The 18,742-nt window shown below is 44.5% G+C and overlaps 1 protein-coding gene across 1 annotated transcript in view; it reads left to right on the top strand.

The window, feature by feature from the left end:
• Positions 1–18,742, top strand: part of ARHGAP35 (Rho GTPase activating protein 35) — a 137,202-nt gene that overhangs the window by 60,497 nt on the left and 57,963 nt on the right. The window contains exon 3 of the mRNA XM_049899807.1: positions 13,564–13,708. Coding sequence (XP_049755764.1) covers positions 13,564–13,708 — 145 coding nt within the window. The remainder of the gene's footprint in view (positions 1–13,563; positions 13,709–18,742) is intronic.

The following is an 18,742-nucleotide window of genomic DNA, read 5'->3' as shown; positions in this document are numbered from 1 at the left end:
CACACCTGAGAGTTAGGAAGGTGGCGTAATAGCACACTGTGAATTATAACTATTTGTCTGGCTTCTGGCTACATACTTAAGACTTGTTGAAAATAGTGTTTTTAAGACACTTTCCTGAACAAGCCATGCTTTAAACAACACACACTTAGGCTCAGCGGAAACCAGCTGGTTATTGTGAGCCTCTCAGATAGCTGCGCTTATGCTGGTAAAGAGCACTTTCTAACCTAGGACTTCCTTACCCCGGGTCGCTGGGTCAGCGTGCAAGAGTGATCACTCCCCGGCTATCTTTAGTTATGTGGGCCACACCTCTTCAAGTCAAATAAAAAAAGACACCTCTGGCCCAAGAGCAATTGCGTGCCAGAAGTCAGTTTAGGAGTATGCTTTGGAAAGAGCAGTAAAAGGTGAAATTGTCTTTTCCTGCCTTGGAAAATGCTGCTTTGAAAGGAGTATAGCTGCTTTATCATCCTGAAGCAGAGATAAAGCCCTGATTCTCTTCCCTGCTGGAGCAAACCTCTTATTAAAATTGCCGCTGTTGAGAACACGGACTGACGCTCATTTTACTGAAAAAGCAAGATTACCATCAGGGCAGAGAATGCCAAGCCAGCCCCTACATGGGGGATTCAGCCTTTGATTTTTATTGGCATGACAAAGCAATACGGTATTTATTTGAAGTTGGGGCGGCGGAGGGGGAGCCAAGCAGTCCAATTTCAGTTGGTAATGGAAAACGTACTTAGTACTCCTGTATGCCAGACATCATTGGGAAATGGCACAGACTCTTCTTGCCCAGATGTTGGCACCCAGTTGGGGCAGCAAGACCTACAGAGCTACAGAAAATAGGTGGTCAACCTGGTGAGGGCTGTGTGTGGTCAGAGTGGAGAGTCCATGTTGGAGGCGGTTAAGGTAGTATGTTGTTAGCTGCTGTTGAGTCAGCCCCTGACTCACGGCAACCCCACGCACAACAGAATGAAACATTGCCTGGCCCTGCACCATTCCTGTGATCTGTTGTGATCCGCAGGGTTTTCATTGGCTGATTTTCCCAAGTAGGTTGCCAGGCCTTTCTTTCTAGTCTGTCTTAGTCTAGAAGCTCTGCCAAAACCTGTTCAGCATCGTAGCAACACGCAAGCTTCCACAGATAGACAGGTGGCAGCTGCACATGAAGCGCATTGGCCAGGAGTTGAACCCAGTTCTCCCACATGGAAGGTAAGAATTCTACCACTGAACCACCAGCATTTTCAAAGTAGTATAGTATGCAGCGATTAGGAACTCAGTCTTTGGGAGTCACATCTCAATTTCTCTACTTCCTCATTGGGTCTTTGGGAAACATGATTCACATGTCTGCATCCCTTCTCCAAAAGGGGGAGGGCAGTAGTAGCACCTTCCCCATCTGATTGTGAGAAATGAATGAGATAACACCCAGAAACCACTGAGCATACTGCATGCTGGTGTTAACTACTAGTTAACTAGACCTTAAAGAATGAATAGAATTGAAGAAATAATATAAGGAAAGGCTTGAAGGTGAAATAGGCATGTTGTATTCAAGGAAAGGAGAAAACTGGTCGGGTCTAGCTGAGGATCTGAGGGATGCAAGTGTCCCCTTTTGTGTAGGTTTTAACCCTAGGTGCTACTTTGCTGCTTTCTCAGCTGTTACCCTAGCAACCGCCCTGACAAAAAAGGCCTGTGGTTGGGTACCAGCGCGACCTGGAAAAAGAGCAACTGCTCAGCGCCCTTGGCTCATTTGCTAGATTAGCTCTTTACTGTAAAACTGGAGTCAGGGTGAGGGGAATCACTTTCATTTCCACTGATGAAAGTGCAGACTGTGAAGCTGACTCTCATTCTGGGTCCTTTTCCCAGCTGAACCATTTAGCAACCCACCCTCATGGTGGGAGCCTTCTGCACTCAGCTGAATGAAATTCGAAATCTCCGCTTGCACTTCAGTGGGGTCCATGAATAGATGCTTTGTGCGAAGAGGAGCTTTTGCACATGGTCTCTGTCTCCCAGTGCCATGCGTTTGCAAAGATGAGATCACGACCGGCAGGGTCCTATTTTAAAGCCAAGAAACTGGCCGAGGGAACCTAGCCCCACAAAATGCGCCTTTGGGGCCAGCTCCGATCGCTGAGTGTGGTGTATTTGACCACAGACTTAAAGGGAAGACGTTATTGGCTGTTTATCCTTCTATCTGGTGTATTCTAATTTTTGTGTTTAAAATAATAATAAAAAAAGACAACATAGAATAATAAAATCTTTTACTCACAGTAGCAACCACGTGACAAGACAACCTATTGAAAAGCAAACCAATTCAATCATGCATTGTTTGGTCTATAAGGCACCAAGTAACCAGTTTGACAGTTTGTGTGTATGTATCCCCCACCTCCCCCCCAAGTGAATTGGCTTATTTCATTGGCTTCAATGAATTGGCTGGTTGTTACAGCTTGTGTGGACACAGTTCTTATTTTGTGAGGCCTAGAACGGAGTTAAAGTTCCTAGTGTGAATAAAAACCAGCTGGGGAATTGGACTGCTTGCTCCCCTGGGAGAGACATTGCATTTCGACAGACAAGCTGAATGGTATGAAATATGAGCTCTTTGTAACCCGCTCAGGAAAGGCTCTGAATGTGTGCTTCAGAAAAGGCTAATTGCATGCAGTAAGCTTTAAGACCAAATAAATACCTTGGTCTTAAAAATAGGGTGGGGACACCGACTGGACCTGGGATTTTGTGATTCCTGAAAACATTTTATCTATAAAAAGATGTGTTTTTCTCTCCAAAGCACCTGCTCGTTCATTCTTTTAGGAGGGGAACATTCAATTCAATGCCTCAGTGTTTACTGAGCACTTGCTGTACGCCTGGTATTGTGCCAGGTCCATAGGATGCGGTAGTTATGTTCTTCAAGTTACCTCTCCGGGATGACAGATTTTAAACGTGTCTTTACATGTATTTCAGATGTTCTTAGAAGGGAGGCATAGGGTGCTAAGCACCTGTATGGTAAGGAGTTTTAACCTCACCTGGGAAATCCAGGAAATGATGTTGGAGGCTGAGAGCTAAGGGTGAGGCAGGCAGGTGGTGAAGAGGGAGGAGTTCACGAGGAGAGCTTTCCAGGCCCAGGAAACAGTATAGCACTTACAGCTGAAAAAACATGGCATGTTCCTAGAATTGGAAGATGCCTAGTATGGCTGCTGCAGAGGGGTGAGGGGGAACCGGGCCGGTAACCGAGGGCTGCACATACCAGGGATTTGGTGCTTTTGTATTATTTATTGAATACCTACTGGATGCTAGGGGTGGTGCTAGGCATTTTCACACCAATTTTTCATTCATTCCTTTTATCAGTCTTTTTTTTTTTGGTTGTACAAAGCAGCCTCAGTGGCTACTTTTTTTGTCATTGTTGTCATAAGTATATCTATCACATCAGCCTTTACCAGTTCAGCTTTCTACAGGTATACAATTTATTGACAGCAATTACAGTAATTGGCTGTGCAACCCTACCCTTAATGTGATTTTTCTATCACCGTAAACTGAAACTCGGGACTCCATAAGCAATAACTCCCCCTTTGCTCCTCCCTCCTGCTCCTGGTAACCACTATTAAACTTTGGTCTGTATACATTTGCCTTTTCTTATCTTTTTATATACCGCTTATCAGCCTTAAAGGAGCCCTGGTGGTGCAATGGTTAAGCATTTAGCTGCTAACCAAAAGGTTGGTTGTTCGAACCCACCAGCTATTCTGCAGGAGAATGATGTGGCAGTCTGCTTCTGTAAAGGAACCCCCATGGGGCAATTCTCCTCTGTCCTATAGGGTTGCTGTGAGTTGGAACTGACTCTAGGGCAACGGGGTTTTTGGTTTTTAATCAGTCTTAATGTGATTTTTTTATCCTTGTTTTAAAGATGGGGAAGCTGAGCCTTCAAAAGATTGAACATCTTGCCCAAGAGAGCGTAGCCACTAATCGAATGGGCTGAGATTTTTCAGCCCTGGTCTTCTGACTTCCACTTCTGGGGTGCTTTGAGAGTCCAATCTGCAAGAAAGATGGCGGTATTCAATATTCAGACATACTTTATTTGGAACACTCTATCAGTCCAGTCAGTTTGCTCATTGCAAACAAAGAACTTTGATTATTATCTTAAAAAGTCCACTCCCTCAACACCATCACCTCAGAACAGCCTGGTGCTGTTTGTGCCTAGCTGTAGAGATCTAGTTGAGTAGATGACAAAGAAGCACGGAGACACTGAAATAACAACTGGAACTTTGAGAAATTGTTTTGAGCTGGTGTCATTTGTTTCTTGGTTTATTTTAAGTCCAAGGAACTGCTGTAGTGTGTTCTTGGTGATAAAAATAAGCTGTCTTTAACTCTCTGCTTTAGCATACAGTGCACCTGTTCTTAAAAAAAAATTACAGTGGGCAACCCAAATCTATTTTTCAAAGACTAGAGAATTGCTCTGATGCTCCTCTGAGCCAGCCTGTTCTCCACCACCTTGCGATACTGAACTCTCATTGGAGGGACCTGAGTTGTGTCAGCTCCAGTCAGGAATCAATCCCCTGTGCTTCCAAAGGGAAAGGGCTTCTGAATGCATTTTCTCCAGTGTTTGAGGGCAGGCAAGCAGATGGAAATTGACCCATCGCTATGGGCTGTCTCAGTTCAGTGTGGTTGAATTGTGCAGGGTGGACCCTCCTCTCTACTGAACCCCCAACGCACCAGTCGTTGATTCTGAAAGCACAACAGGATTGACCCAGGCTGGCTCAGACCTCATGCCTCTATTGAGCAAAAACCCATGGTCTCAGTTTATTGGGGGTCTATGAGGGGATGACTTAAGGTCCCTGGGTGGTACAGACAGTTTCCACTCATCTCCTAACCTAAAGGTGTGTGATTCAAATCCAATCAGCGGCACTGCCAAAGAAAGGCCTGGTGATCTGCTTCCGTAAAGATAACAGTCAAGAAAACCCTATGGAGCACGGTGCTATTTGGTAACATTAACATGGAGTCACCATAAGTCAGAATCAACTCAATGGTAACGACTTGGTTTTTGGTTTTTGGGGATGACACGCCTTTTTTTCCCCATCATGCAGGAGGATCTGGGATGGTAGGAAGGCCAAGACTCTGTGCTATGTCCTGTTCCATCCCTTAAATAAAGATGCTCCAAGATGGTGAAGAACTGGGTCATAATATTAATTGCCAACTGGAAGTAGACAGGATCTAAGTGTTGGCACTTTGATAGTAGACTTTGCCAGCAAGAGCAAATTGACCTTCAGGTTTTCTCTTAAACTTGGGCTTGGATTTTATTCCAGCCAGCAGGGGGAGCATCAGTTAACCAAGAACGCATTTGGGGCATGAATGATTGACTTCATTGAAAAGGTCCTTTTGAGGCCCTGGTGCAAATATGAGAGAAATAATTGCCAGTCAGAAAGGTGCAGCCATTGAACGTAGAACGTTAGCATGTGCATTAGGGGGAACTTATAGTAATGTACTTTCCGTTTTCCCAAGGCTCATACCAGTTTCAGCTAGTCCAGGCTGTGCCACTATACCACTTAGTGTTTGACCCTCTAGCGCTCTGCTTCTGTCAGTTGAACTAGCAAGCGGGAGAATTGTCCCCACGCAGATGACACTGTCCCAGAGCCAGACTACATTCTGCATATACTGTTCCCCTTTAGAATAACAAACAAACCAGGTAGAGTCCAGCAGCCTGAGTTCTGCTTTTTATTTCCTTTATTAGACATGCTCTCAAGCATTTAAAAGGCTATGCTAGGTGATACAGTTTTCGTGACCATGTTTCTGACCCTAACATCTGGACAAGTAATTTGATATGCATGAGGGTGTTTATGGGGACCAGAGGAATTCCTGAGTGGCTCAAACAGTTAAGTGCTCAGCCGTGAACCAAGAGGTTGGCGGTTAGAACACTCCCAGAGGCACCTTGGAAGAAAGACCTGGTGCTCTGCTTCCAAAAGGTCACAGCCTTGGAAACCCTATGGGGTGCAGTCCTGCTCTGCACACATGGCTTCGCCGTGAGTCAAAAGGCTTGATGGCAACTGGTTATGGGGCCCAAAAGAGAATATTTGCAGTTGGCAACTTGGGGTCACTAAATATTTATACCTTCTGTTTCTACGGAAGGAAGAAAATTCTTTATCCTGGCAGGGTGGCTACCTCTCGACTGGGCCCATGGAGGGCATTGCATGTGTGCTTATAATCCTGCTTACCTATTCTCTGTGGCTCAGTTGGTATTTACTGGTGTGAATAAGCTTTGCTGATTGTGGTTCTGTGTCTTCCCGTTTGGAGTCCCTGAGGGGTACAAATAGTTAACGAACTCACTGAGGTGCTAGCCAAAAGGTTGGCAGTTCGAGTCTACCCAGAGGCGCCTTTGGAAGAAAGGCCTGGTAATCTACATCTGAAAAAACAGTCATTGAAAACCCTATGGAGCACAGTTCTACTCTGACATACGTGGGGTCATCATGAGTCACAGGCGACTCGATGGCAGTTGGTTTTTTTGTTTTGTTTTTGTGTCTTCTGTTACCAGTTAGATTGTAAGTTCATCGAGGGTGAGAGATGACTTTGGTCCTAGTATTAGCTCTGCTGCTAGCTTGCTGTATGACCTTCGGTAATTTCTTTTAAAAAAATAAAAAAAGATGGTGAGGGATGTCTGTGATCTGGTACTTTCAAAGTGCGGACAAAACCTTTTGGCCCTCACTTCCTCACCTAATAGGGAGAGCAGCACATTGTTAGAAAAGAAGAAACTCCCTCTACCCACAGAGACAGCCCTCCTCTCAGCTCAGCTGGAAAAAATATAAAGGAACATTGACCCCAGTGCATTAGTTGGAAGCTTTTTTGTTCAATAAGTGTGTTGAGTTGAGTGCCTACTGTGTGCCTGAGGCTCTGGAGCCCAAGCATTTCATAGGCTAATGGAAGAGCCTTTCTCTTGGCTATCTTATTCTTTGGCTGGCATGCCAGTCTTTTTCCTGCCACCGTGGACTTGCGGGGCTAAGGAGTGGGGTTACCATTCCAGAGGGGAGCAGCGGTAGGTGACAGATGTAGTTTCCTTCTCTGCCACAGCTGGAAGTTTCCCCTGAAGTACTTGTCTTGTTTTGAAAAGCCAAGAGGCCAGGCAGAGGCCAATTCCAGGCACTGCTTTTCCCCAGAGCAGTACTGGTATAAACTGTAGGTTCATCTACTTGGTTAGCTCAAGATCAAGAATCAAGCATGTTTTGAAGGAAACCATAAAGCGTAGAGGTAAACATCTATCCATAAGGACCAGGTGATTCAAACTGGTCAGTCCTTAACCATAGTGGCTAAGAGCACAGGTTTTGTAGTCAGATAGGCCTGACTTGGGCAAGTTACTGAATTATTCTCCCAGTCAGTTTCTTCATGTATAAAATGGGGTTGGCGGTAGTGTATTTCAGATGGAGGTGGGTCATGTAGGAGACAGTGTGGGGCTTTGGCATTCATTGATTACTGGCCTTCGAATCCTGGCTCTCTCATTCTAGGTGTGAATCTCTCTCGGCCTGTGTTTTCTTATCTGTAAAATGGAGCTCCTAACCCTTACCTTGCAGAGTGGTTGTAAGGTTTCAGAACATTGTGCAGAGCACCTTGCACAGTGTGTAGCACATAGCCACTCTAGTGTAATCACTATTATTTTCATTTTTTGGACCCAGTCAGATTCTAAGCTTAGAGGCACAAATATGTGGATTGTTCTCAAAGGTTAGTTTCCTCTGACTAGATGTTTTTGTCAGTGCAGCCTGCTAAGTGAGTCCCCCAGATATGATGGATGTTGGGATGGTGTCACTTTCGCCTCTCCAAGGACCTCCTATTAAGAGTGCTCCCAGTGACTCCCTAATGAATGACACACGTCTGACCCGGGACATGGGACATCTGGCAGGCCACTCAGGAGAATGGCATTTCCATCTGAAACGTGCCCAGTAACCCTTCTGATGCCTGGTGTGTGTTTGTTACGTCAGCAGCCTGGCCCAACTCTGGGCATACAAACTCTGACTTCCTTACTAGGAAGATTTAGAATTAGTTGTGCAGAGTTCCCTGCCCGATTTTGTGACATCCAGGGGAGCCTTCAGTTATCTTAAGCAGGTATTTTGACATTCCGCAAAACAGAGCTTGTTTAAATCTGAGAGAGACTATCTGTTTCTTTCAGCAAAGGGGGGTCGGGGGGCGGGTAATGCTGTTGCAGGAGCCTGCTCTTCATTTTCTCATTTGTAAATTGAAGGGTTGAGCTTGATACTGGAGTCTTTGAGACATTGCTGTTGTTGTCGTTAGTTGCCTTCGATTGTGACTCACAGCAACCCCAAGTGGCAAAAGCAAACTGCCCCCACGGGATTTCCTAGGTGATAATCTTCATGACAGCAGATCACCAGGCCTTTCTCCCGTGGACCTACCGGGTGAGTTCAAACCAACAACCTTTGGTTTGGCAGCAAGCACTCACCCCCTGTACCATGGGGGACTGGAGTCTTTTGAGGTGAAAGGAATAAAAGCAGTTGTCTCATGTAGCCTCCACCTAATGGCAGAATCCCCTTGACAACAGGTATGGCAGTTTGCAGTCTGCTTTGAATACTTAGCAAGCAGTCCCTTCCTTTTTTGTTGTTGTTGTTGTTGTTGTTTCTGAGAATGTACACAGCAGGACATATGCCAGTTCAACAATTCCTGCACGTACAAGTCAGTGACATTGGTTACATTCTTTGAGTTGTACAACCATTCTCATCCTCCATTTCTGAATTGTTCTCCCCCATTAGTAAATTCACTGCCCCCTAAGCTTCCTGTCTAATCTTTTGAGTTGCTGTTATCAATTTGATCCCACATAGATAGCTTTTTAAAAAGAGCATGATACTCAAAGCAGACATTCTTTACTAGTTAAGCTAAGTTATTGTTTGGTTTAAAAAAGACTTCAAGGAATATTTTTGGTTTAAGGTTTAAAGATTTTCTCAGGGCAGTAATTTCAGAGGTTCATCCAGCCCCCATGGCTCCAGAAAGTCTGGAGTCCATGAGAATTTGAAATTCCATTCTGCATTTTCCCTCTTTTGATCAGGATTCTTCTGTAGACTGATAAATTCATTCAGTAATGATAGCTGGGCACCATCCAGTTCTTCTGGTCTCATGGCAAAGGGAGTAGTTATTCATGGAGGCAGTTAGCCACACATCCATTTCCTTTTCCTATTCCTGGCTCTCCTTCTTCCTCTGTTGCTCCAGGCAAATAGAGGCCAGTTGTGGTGCCTTGGATGGTTACTTGTAAGCTTTTAAGACCGCAGGCTGCAGGTACTATGCAACAAACTAGGAAGTAGAACGGAAGCACTGAACTCTGCTGTTTGTCTTTGCAAGTTTCTCCTTTATATTGGCCAAAATTGCCTCTCGGCATCTTCCTCTTATCTCTCCTTACATGGACGTGACTACACAAGATAAACCTACTCTCATTCCATGAGGAAACTCTACAGCTCTTTGAAAATAACTCTTGTGGTGGATGTTCTTCCCTTTTCCGCGTTAAAGATCCCTGGTTGTCATGGATTGAATTATGTCCCGCCTAAAATGTGTCTATCAATTAGGCTGGGCCATGATTCCCCATATTGTGTGATTCTCCTACATGTTGTGAATCCTGCCTCTATAATGTCAATGAGGGAGAATGGGTGGCAGTTGTGTTGGTGAGGCAGGGCTCAGTCTGCAAGATTGGTTTGTGACTTGAGGCAATCTTTTGAGATACAAAAGAAAGAAGCAAGGGGGGGGGTGGGGGGCATGGGTTCTGAGGTGACTTCATACCACCCAGAAAGTAGTACGGGGAGCAGAGCGAGTCCTTTGGACCTGAGGTCCTTGTGCAGAGAAGCTCCTGGTCCAAGGGATGATTGATGAGAAAGCTGACAGAAAGCCTTCCCCTGGAGCTGACATCCTGAATTTGAACTTTTTATGAGTTGGAATCGACTCAATGGCAGCGGGCTTTTGTTTTAGCCTGCTTTACCTTGAGAAAATAAACTTCTCTTTGTTAAAGCCATCTGCTTATGGTATTTCTGTTATAGCAGCACTAGGTAACTAAGACACTGGTACTTTATGGAAGTGAGTGTTACTTTTAGAAGCTCTCCAGCTTATCAGTGTCCCTTTATTCATTTTTTTCAGTCATGCATTCTGCCTATCCCAGGAGCTTTCAGGAGAAAACAATAAACTGTAGTGGCTAAGAGCGTAGGTTTTGTAGCCAATCAGACCCAACTTGGGCAAGTTAGTGAATTTTTCTCACACTTAGTTTCTTCATCGATAAAATGGGGTTCTTAACACCCATAGATCTGTTGTGAAACTTGAGCAAGATAGTGCATGTAAAGAACTTAGCAAGGTATCGTACATGGCAGCTGTTCAGTTGATGGAGGCTCAACTTTCTAGTTAACTTAGATTGTTAGAACACACTTAGATCATCTTGTTCTAGAATTGAGAGGGTGGAGGAAGGACAAGATTTGAATTTGTTGTCTGTTTCATAGAGCTATGGTCAAAAGGCTTTCCGTTGTTGTTAGGTGCTATCGAGTCAGTTTCGACTCATAGCGACTCCATGATACAGTAGGACCGCCTCATGGGGTTTTCTAGGCTGGAATCTTTATGGGAGCAGATTGCCAGGTCTTTCTCCCGAAGACCTGCTTGCTGAGTTCGAACTGCCAGCCTTTCAGTTAGCAGGTGAACGCTTAATCGTTGAACTATAGAAGGCTTTCCGGTGAGTAGAAATAGCATCCTTGCAGCTTCCCTTTCAGTTCCATTTTTTTATTCCTTAACAACAGTGTATTTGGTTGCCTTGGTTTTATTGAAGAACAATGCTGTTGTTAATGCTAGTTTTGACAGGCGAACTCTGCTGGATTGGGATTGCCAAAAAAACTTGAATTCAAGAAGATGGAGGAATGTCGCCCAAACAGAGATGGTGTTCTTTTTTTCTTCAGTGTCTTTAGCTAAAACCACTTAAAACAGTATGGTGGTTTGAAGGAGCACATGGTCCGAATCACTGTTACTTGTTTGTAACAATGGTGCAACAGTGGAAACACTCAGCCCTTCTCTTTTCTGTAACACGAGCTCACATTTGTTGAACAACCACTGTATACCTGATTGAGCCACTTCCCATATGTCATATCATTGCATCCTCCCAAAGCCCTTGTGAGCAAAGCATTCTCCCTGTTTACAGAAGAGGAACCCAAGACTCAAGAGATGTTAAGTTACTGGAGGTCACAGAACTTGGCAGTCAGGATTCCAACCCTGGTCTGTCAGGTTTCAAAGCTTAAAGTCTTTATACTTTGTATAAGTAGAAGATGCTAGGGAGAGAGTCTTTTTTTTTTTTTTTCTTAACGTTTTGTGTATGTGGTTTTTATTGTAACAGGCACACAACACATACAGTATTTCATCAGTTTCTACATGTACGCTTCAGTGATATTGATTACATTCTTAAAGTTGTACAACCATTTTCACTCTCTTTTTCCAAATTATCCCACCTCCGATAACATATCTTCAATGCATTCTAAGCAAAAACCCCTCTTTCCCCTCCCTCCCAGCCCTAATAACCATTTTGGTTTCTATATATTTGCTTATTTCGTAAGCGAGATCATAGTTTTTGTCCTTTGTTGTCCGCCTTACTTCATGCAGCCTAATGTCCTCAAGGTTCATCCCTGGAGTGGTAAGGCATTAGAACTACGTTCCTCTTTATGGCCGAGTGATATTCCATCGTCTGTATATACTATGTTTTGCTTGTCCATTCATCAGCTGTTGGGAGACAGTCTTTTTATTGGCTCTGTCAGGTTGGCTCCAACTCAAGGGTAACCTTATGTATAACAGAACGAAATGGTGCCCAGTCTTGGGCCATCCTCATGATGATTGGTATGGCTGCGGTTGGTTAAATTATTTCGTGTAAAGGTACATCATATGCATCAAGGTGCTTTTCCTTACTGCTGTAGGGAGAAACCTGACGTCAGAGCCTATTTGCCTCAGGCAGTCTGCAAGGGGAGCTAATAGCGACAGTTTCCCCCGTCACTGTTTTTAGGAGTGGGCATATCACAGTGGTCAGGGACAGGCCTTTTTGAGAGCAGGGCTCTTTTCTGGGGCCCCAAGATCTGTTTATGTTACAGAATTCTCTGTACTGAGTCAGTTAGCGGGCTTTGTGGAGATCGGGTTTGTCATTTGACTGCTGTGGATTAGGTTTGCCCTTCTTTGGTGTGCGTTTGATTCTCAGCTCCTCTTCTGTTGTCACTGTTTGTACAGGAAGTCCTCAAAGAATCTCAGACCAAACAGGAAGTGATCTGTTCCACTATAAACCCAAACCAAAGCCATTGCCTTCAAGTCGATTCCAACTCCTAATGACCCTATAGGACAGGGTAAAACTGCCCCGTAGGGTTTCCAAGGAGCGGGTGGTAGATTCAAACTGCCGACCTTTTGGCTAGCAGCCAAGCTCTTAACCACTGTGCCGCTAGGGCTCCGTTCAAGTATAACGGGGTACCAAAAGTAATGAGGATGGGCAGGCTGAGAAACAGGAATGGTTAGTTAGTTGTCCTCTGTGGTGGATTTTGTGCAGAGATCCTCAGATACTTAAGTTTACAGGCTGTGCACGTTTCTAAGTAAGTCTGCCTTTGTAAATTGGTCTCATCAACTTGGAACTGAGACCAACTTGCTGGAGATAGACCTATGTCCATTTCCCTTGATCCTTTTTGGTTGTCCTTCTCTTCAGTAGGTATTTTAACAAAAGGACCAAATTTCAGATGTATTTCTTGTGGCTTTAGGAAATTAACCATTTGTTGAGAGCGTTTTTCCCCCCTCATGTGAGCTTCAGAATGGATGGAGTAATTTTGAAGCAGAATATTTTAATACTGATGATGTTCAGGAGCGTGGGCTTTGGAGACAGGTCGGGCCTTCTGGGTTGAATCCCAGCACTGTTGCTTACTAATGTGTCGTTCAGGGATGTGAGACTCTTTTTTTTTTTTTTTTTTCTCTTGGTAAAATGCTTGCTTGGTATGTAAGGGCTCATGTAGCTGCTGCTGGTGCTGCTGCTAGTGCTGCTACACGAGGAAGGTGACTATGGGGAAAGAACAGACCAAGAATGATTGGTTTTGTCCTGTTTCATTAGTTGGCTTTGCCTTCTCGTAATATGGAAACCATTTGGGGTTTCCCCTCAAGGTAACATGTCAAAGGGGATTCGCATTTGAGGCTAGCAGCCCTAGCGGAATGCACACACACTTTTTTGGAAAGTGAAAATTCTGAGCTTTTTAAGATTTTATCCATCTCTGGGTGTATAACATCTATTATCCGTTCAGGATGTTTGGAACACTTCCTGTTTACCCCACTGCATCCCTGATAAAGGCTGTAGATAGTCATCTCATTATCACTAAGTAAATACGGCCTACTTCCTATAAACACCTTTGTTTGTTCTAAGAATGCAGTCTCACACTCAAGATGTAACTGGGTGGCAACTTGCCAGCATTCGTGTGCAGTACTTGGAGGCTAGAGAATACACAGTTAATGCAATGAGCTCGAAACCGTTCCAGCCATTCCCACACTACTGTAGGCTCCCTCTGAAAGCCTCCCTGATGTTCAGGTTACATGTTGGTAACTCACTGTATTTTTGTGCTTTCTCTCTTTCTTGGACAGAAACCAAAGCCCAAACCCCGGCCATCCATCACTAAGGCAACTTGGGAGAGCAACTATTTTGGGGTGCCACTAACAACAGTCGTGACTCCAGAGAAGCCAATCCCTGTTTTTATTGAAAGATGTATCGAGTACATTGAAGCCACAGGTAAGAGTGTTCCCTCACAGCAGATTGGAGCTCATCATGTCTTCAGGATGCTTTCTAGAGTGCCGAGCCGTCTGGAGGTGCTGGAATCCACTCCTCTTTAGCAGGAGATGCTTTCTGAGAAGGAGCTGAGCAGTCCCCACGGCTGGTAGGCATGGGGCTCCTCAGTTGGCATCTGGTCTTGAGGCTGCCATGCCAGACATATTAGACCTTTTAGTGTGCGGGAGCAGTTCCGGTCTCAGGTCTGTGGTTGTGGCTGGTTAGGTGCCTTCTCTGTGCTCCCCCCAAACCCCTGTCATAGCATACAGCCCTGTTTATCAGTCATCTGATGGTCTGTGACCCCTACCGATCGATGAGCTGCTTGAAAGCAAGGAAAGGGCTGTGTGACCTCAGTACTACACTGGGGACAAAATACATTTTGGTTTCATAAAATGAATGAGCAGTTGTGACTGTTAGTGCCCCTTGCTATTGATCAGGTGCCTGAGATTCATGCACTGCTGGGATTTTTTTGGGCGGGGAGGGGGGCGGTAAAAAACAACTGGACGGTTGGGTATCTTCTGGTCACACAGTTAAATTTCACCCCCACCGATAACTTGGTATTATCAGAAAGGCGGACTGAAACTTTCCACATCGCTCTCGAAATAACAACATTTGACTTGTGTTAAAACCACTTATTGCATTCGTTTAGAGTGCCCATAATGTTTCTCTTAGGCCTTCTCTTGAAACCCATGGAGCTCCCAGTTTCATGCCATTGTTGCCCTAATTTTTCTCTGGGATGCTTTGAAAGCTGATGAGCTTTGAGGAGTCGGTGGTGTATGGGAATGTGGGACATGTGGGAATGTGGATTCATCAACATTACTAGTTGGGCTCAAGAATATAGGCTTAAACTAATTTGAATGACACTAAGCATTTCGTGGTGTGGACAGACACTCCCAGCCTCTGCTGGCAATCGCAGCAGCAGCATATGAGGCTGAGTGACAGTGTTAATATTTACTTAGGATGTGCCGGTCAGGAATATAGGTTTCAAGGTAAAGCCCTCTAAAGACGTGGTAGTTATTTCCAGGATTTTCTCTGCAGCACCCCTGATTGAATCACAGTAAGCACTTGGCAAAAATCACAGCAGATCCGCAGCTTTGTTTCTTCCACTCTGTGCTGGAAGCCTTTTCTCAGTGTCCCACTGATTTTCTGTCTGTTTGCTCCTGGCACCTCTCTCTTTGGCGAGGAGGGAATCTTCAGGGAGCAGAGACGAGTAGTTGAAGCCTTTCCTGCTTGTTGACCCAGCACTTCAGAGAGATAGTTTGTGTCCTTTCGCCTGGAGGAGCCCTTTGTTCCTTAACTTTGTAGTTCGAAATAATTTCAGATTTATGGGAAAATTATAAAAGTTGTAAGTTGTAACAAATCAAAAGTTACAAAAATTCCCAGATCCCTTAAGTGTTAACGTTTTACCACATTTGGTATATCATTCTATTTGTTTTTTCTTTTTTTCTTCTGAGATGCTTGAGAGTAAGTTGCACATACGATGGGCCTTTATTTCTAAATCGGTCCCTGGGTGGCACAAATGGTTTGGCTCGACTACCAAACTAAAGGTTGATAGTTCAAACCCACCTGGTGGTGATGTGGAAGGAACTCCTGGCGATCTGCTCCTGTAAGAATTGTGTTGTGTTGCTGTTAAGTTGATTCCAACTCATAGCGACCCTACAGGACAGAGTAGAACTGCCCCATAGAGATTCCAAGGCTGTGATCTTATTGGAGGCAGACTGCCACAACTTTCTCCTGTGGAGCGACTGGTGGGTTCGAACCCCAGACCTTTCAGTTAGCAGCCGAGTGCTTAACTGCTGTGCCACCAGGACTCCTTCCTGTAAAGAATACAGTCAAGAAAACCCTATGGAGCAGTTCTACTCTGTGACCCAGGAGGTCACCATGAGTCAGAATCAAAGGCACCAGGTACTTCTAGACAGATAACATATTTCCTTAACATATTTCCTAAACACAATGGCATTCTCTTACATAACCACAGTACAGTTATCAAGATTACGGAACTGGCATTGATCCGGTATTTGTAGACTAATTTATAATATAATGTACAGACACTTGCTTTTCATCGTTGTCCCACTAGAGTTGGTCGCTGACGCCGAATCACATGTTACATTTAGTTGCCAAATCTCGCTAGTCTCCTTCACAGTTCCTCTGTCTGTCTTTCATGGCTTAGATATTTTTCAGTAGTACAGACCAGTTATTTTGTAGAATGTTCCTCAACTTGGGTTTGTGTAATGTTTCCTTGTGGTTAAATTCTGGTGACACACTTTTGGCAGAAACCACGTAAGTGGTGCTGTGTCCTCAGTGCAGTGCATCCTATCAGGAGGTATGTGATGTCCATTTGTCCCATCCCTGGAGGCGTTCCCTTTGATCTCTGATTAAGGTGGTATCTCTGGCTTTTCCACTGTAAAGTGACTCTTTTCGCCTTTGTAAGTAATAAGTTTTTTATAGGGGGATGCTTTGAGGCTATATAAGTGTCCCATTTAGCTTCCTCCTCATACTTACGTGCACTGGTCTTAGCATCCATTGATGACTCTTGCCTGTAACAGTGATAACCATTGTATTTCTGCCTCCCTAATTCCTTCTGCATGTATTAGCTGGTATTCTTCTGTCAGGAAGAGCTTTTTTCCATTCTCTGGGGAGCCTTTTGAATGACCTCCTTGAGTGGTTCCCTTGTGTGACATCAGGTGCTTGAATGTTACCCAAATGCCCTCTTAACTGAGCTCATCAATGGCCTTGACCTACCCTGCTCCCCTGGCTTCTCCAACTCTGGAACTTTCCAGTCCATGTGATTAGCTCTTTGACATCCAATATGGAAATGACGCCTCTCCTTGCAATTCTCTTGGTGAACACTTCCAGGTGTGAAGAGCTCTTCAACCCTGCCCTCAGCCTACCAGCAGCCAGCACCGAGCTGCTGCTTCTCATATATTCTAAAGCTCTGTTAAATAGCACCCTGTTGCCAAAAAGCTTGGAGCTTCAGAGTCATCACTGACTTACACAGTCAGGTCCCAAGCTGTGTCGGTTCTACTCCATCATTTCCTTGCTCTGTCCTCTCCACTTTCTTTCTGCCGCCCCACCACCCCCAGCTCTCAGTCTGTGCTGATTATGATGATTCCTCTGCTGAAAAACCTCTTATTGCTTCCTTATTGTGTCCCACATGCAGGCCACGCATGCTCTGCCGTCCCCGCCATTCATCCCCTGTGGCATCTGGCATCCGGCGAGAATATTGTGCCTGGTTACCTGCCCGTCTTCTCCTCTTTCTCCTTCTCTTTCCCTCCCTTCTGCTTTTCTTCCTTGACTTTTCTCTTTCTCAACCTTCCTTCTGTCCTTTCTATTTTACAGAACTTCAAGCATTAATTTTAAAACTGTTTTACAAGAATACAAACAATCTGTTAATTAGGACAGAGCCCTAGCAGAGCCTGTTTGTATCTCCCTGCCTTCATGTATGCCCCCGCCCCCGTGGTTTGTTGTGTCCCACCACAATTCCCAGCCTCAGGAACTTCTTATCCTTCAAGACTCCCCTCGCCTCCCAACAGCACTTCGAATGTAATCTCCATCGAAGTCCTTCTCAAGCAAATTTCAACTTCCTGAGAATGGAATAAAGAACCTGGTGTTGCAGTGGTTAAAGCGCTCAGCTGCTAACCGAAAGATCAGGCAGTTTGAACCTGTTAGCCACTTCCGCAGGAGAAAGATGTGGCAGTCTGCTCCCGTAAAGGTTACAGCCTTGGAAACCCTCCGGGGCAGTTCTATCCTGTCCCGTAGGGCCTCTGTGAGTTGGAATTGACTTGATGGCAGTGGGTTTGTTCTGTTTTTTAATGTAAAGCAGGCAGGCTCCAAGTGGCTAAAAAGCTGCTTATTTGGGCTATCTTTAAGTCAATTTGATGTGTACAAATTTGAGTTTGGCACTACCAGGCGGCTTTTTTTTTTTTTTTTTTTTTTTAATGAAGAGACAAAACCTGGGCCCAATGTATAGAGGCCATCTTTGACTCATTTTTATAACAGTACTTCTCTTTTAGGAGCCCTGGTGACACAGTGGTTAAGCACTTGGCTACTAACAGAAAGGTTGACGGTTTGAACCCACCAGTGGCTCTTGGGAGAAAAGACCTGGGCAGTCTGCTCCCATAAAGATTATAGCCTAGAAAAGCCTATGGGACAGTTCAACTCTGTCATAATAGGGTCCCTATGAGTCAGAATCGACTCGACAGCGATGGATTTAGTTTTTTAGTTTGGAGAACAGGATACTGTGTTCTCCTTGTCTCCCTAGAGCCTGGCAAACAATATATGTTAATTGTTGATTGAATGAGCAGTGTTCAACCTGGAATACCCTAATTCCATTGTTCAGCTTCTTTTTTTAAATTTGTTGCTTTATAGAATTTCAGAAAATATTTAAGCTGATATCTGTGAGCTTAGTGTGTATGTTGTGTACCTTTTTTTTTTTTTGTGCTTTAGATGAAAGTGAAACCCTGGTGGCATAGTGGTTAAGAGTTACGTCTGCTAACCCATAGGTCAGCAGTTCAGATCCACCAGGGTCTACTTGGAAACTCCGTGGAGCAGCTCTGCTCTGTCCTATAGGGTTGCTGTGAGTCGGAATCGACTCGATGGCAGTGGGTTTGGGGTTAGGTGAAAGTTTACAGAGCAAATTAGTTTCTCATTAAACATTACACAAATTGTTTTGTGACATTGGTTGCCAACCCTGAAATAAGCCAACACTGTCCCCTTCTTGACCTCGGGTTCCCCATTTCATTCATCGTTTTCCTTTCCGTTCCTGCCTTTTCGTCTTTGCTTTGGGGCTGGTGTGCCCATTTGGTCTCTTATACATGGTTGAGTGTACTCTTCCTGTTTCCTAAAAGAACTTTTTTTTTCTTTTGTAAAATTAAAGCATGCTCATTGTAGATATTCAACAAAAAGCACAAACTATGACAAAGAAGTTAAAGATGCCTTGATTATTCTCTTAGTGAAAACCACTGTTAGTGATTTGTTTTCCTTATGGTCTTATTTCTC

Source organism: Elephas maximus, chromosome 11 (assembly GCF_024166365.1).
Source record: "Elephas maximus indicus isolate mEleMax1 chromosome 11, mEleMax1 primary haplotype, whole genome shotgun sequence".
Lineage (NCBI taxonomy): Eukaryota > Metazoa > Chordata > Mammalia > Proboscidea > Elephantidae > Elephas > Elephas maximus.
The sequence above is the reverse complement of the archived record's forward strand: the minus strand, read 5'-3'. Positions and strand labels throughout refer to the sequence as shown.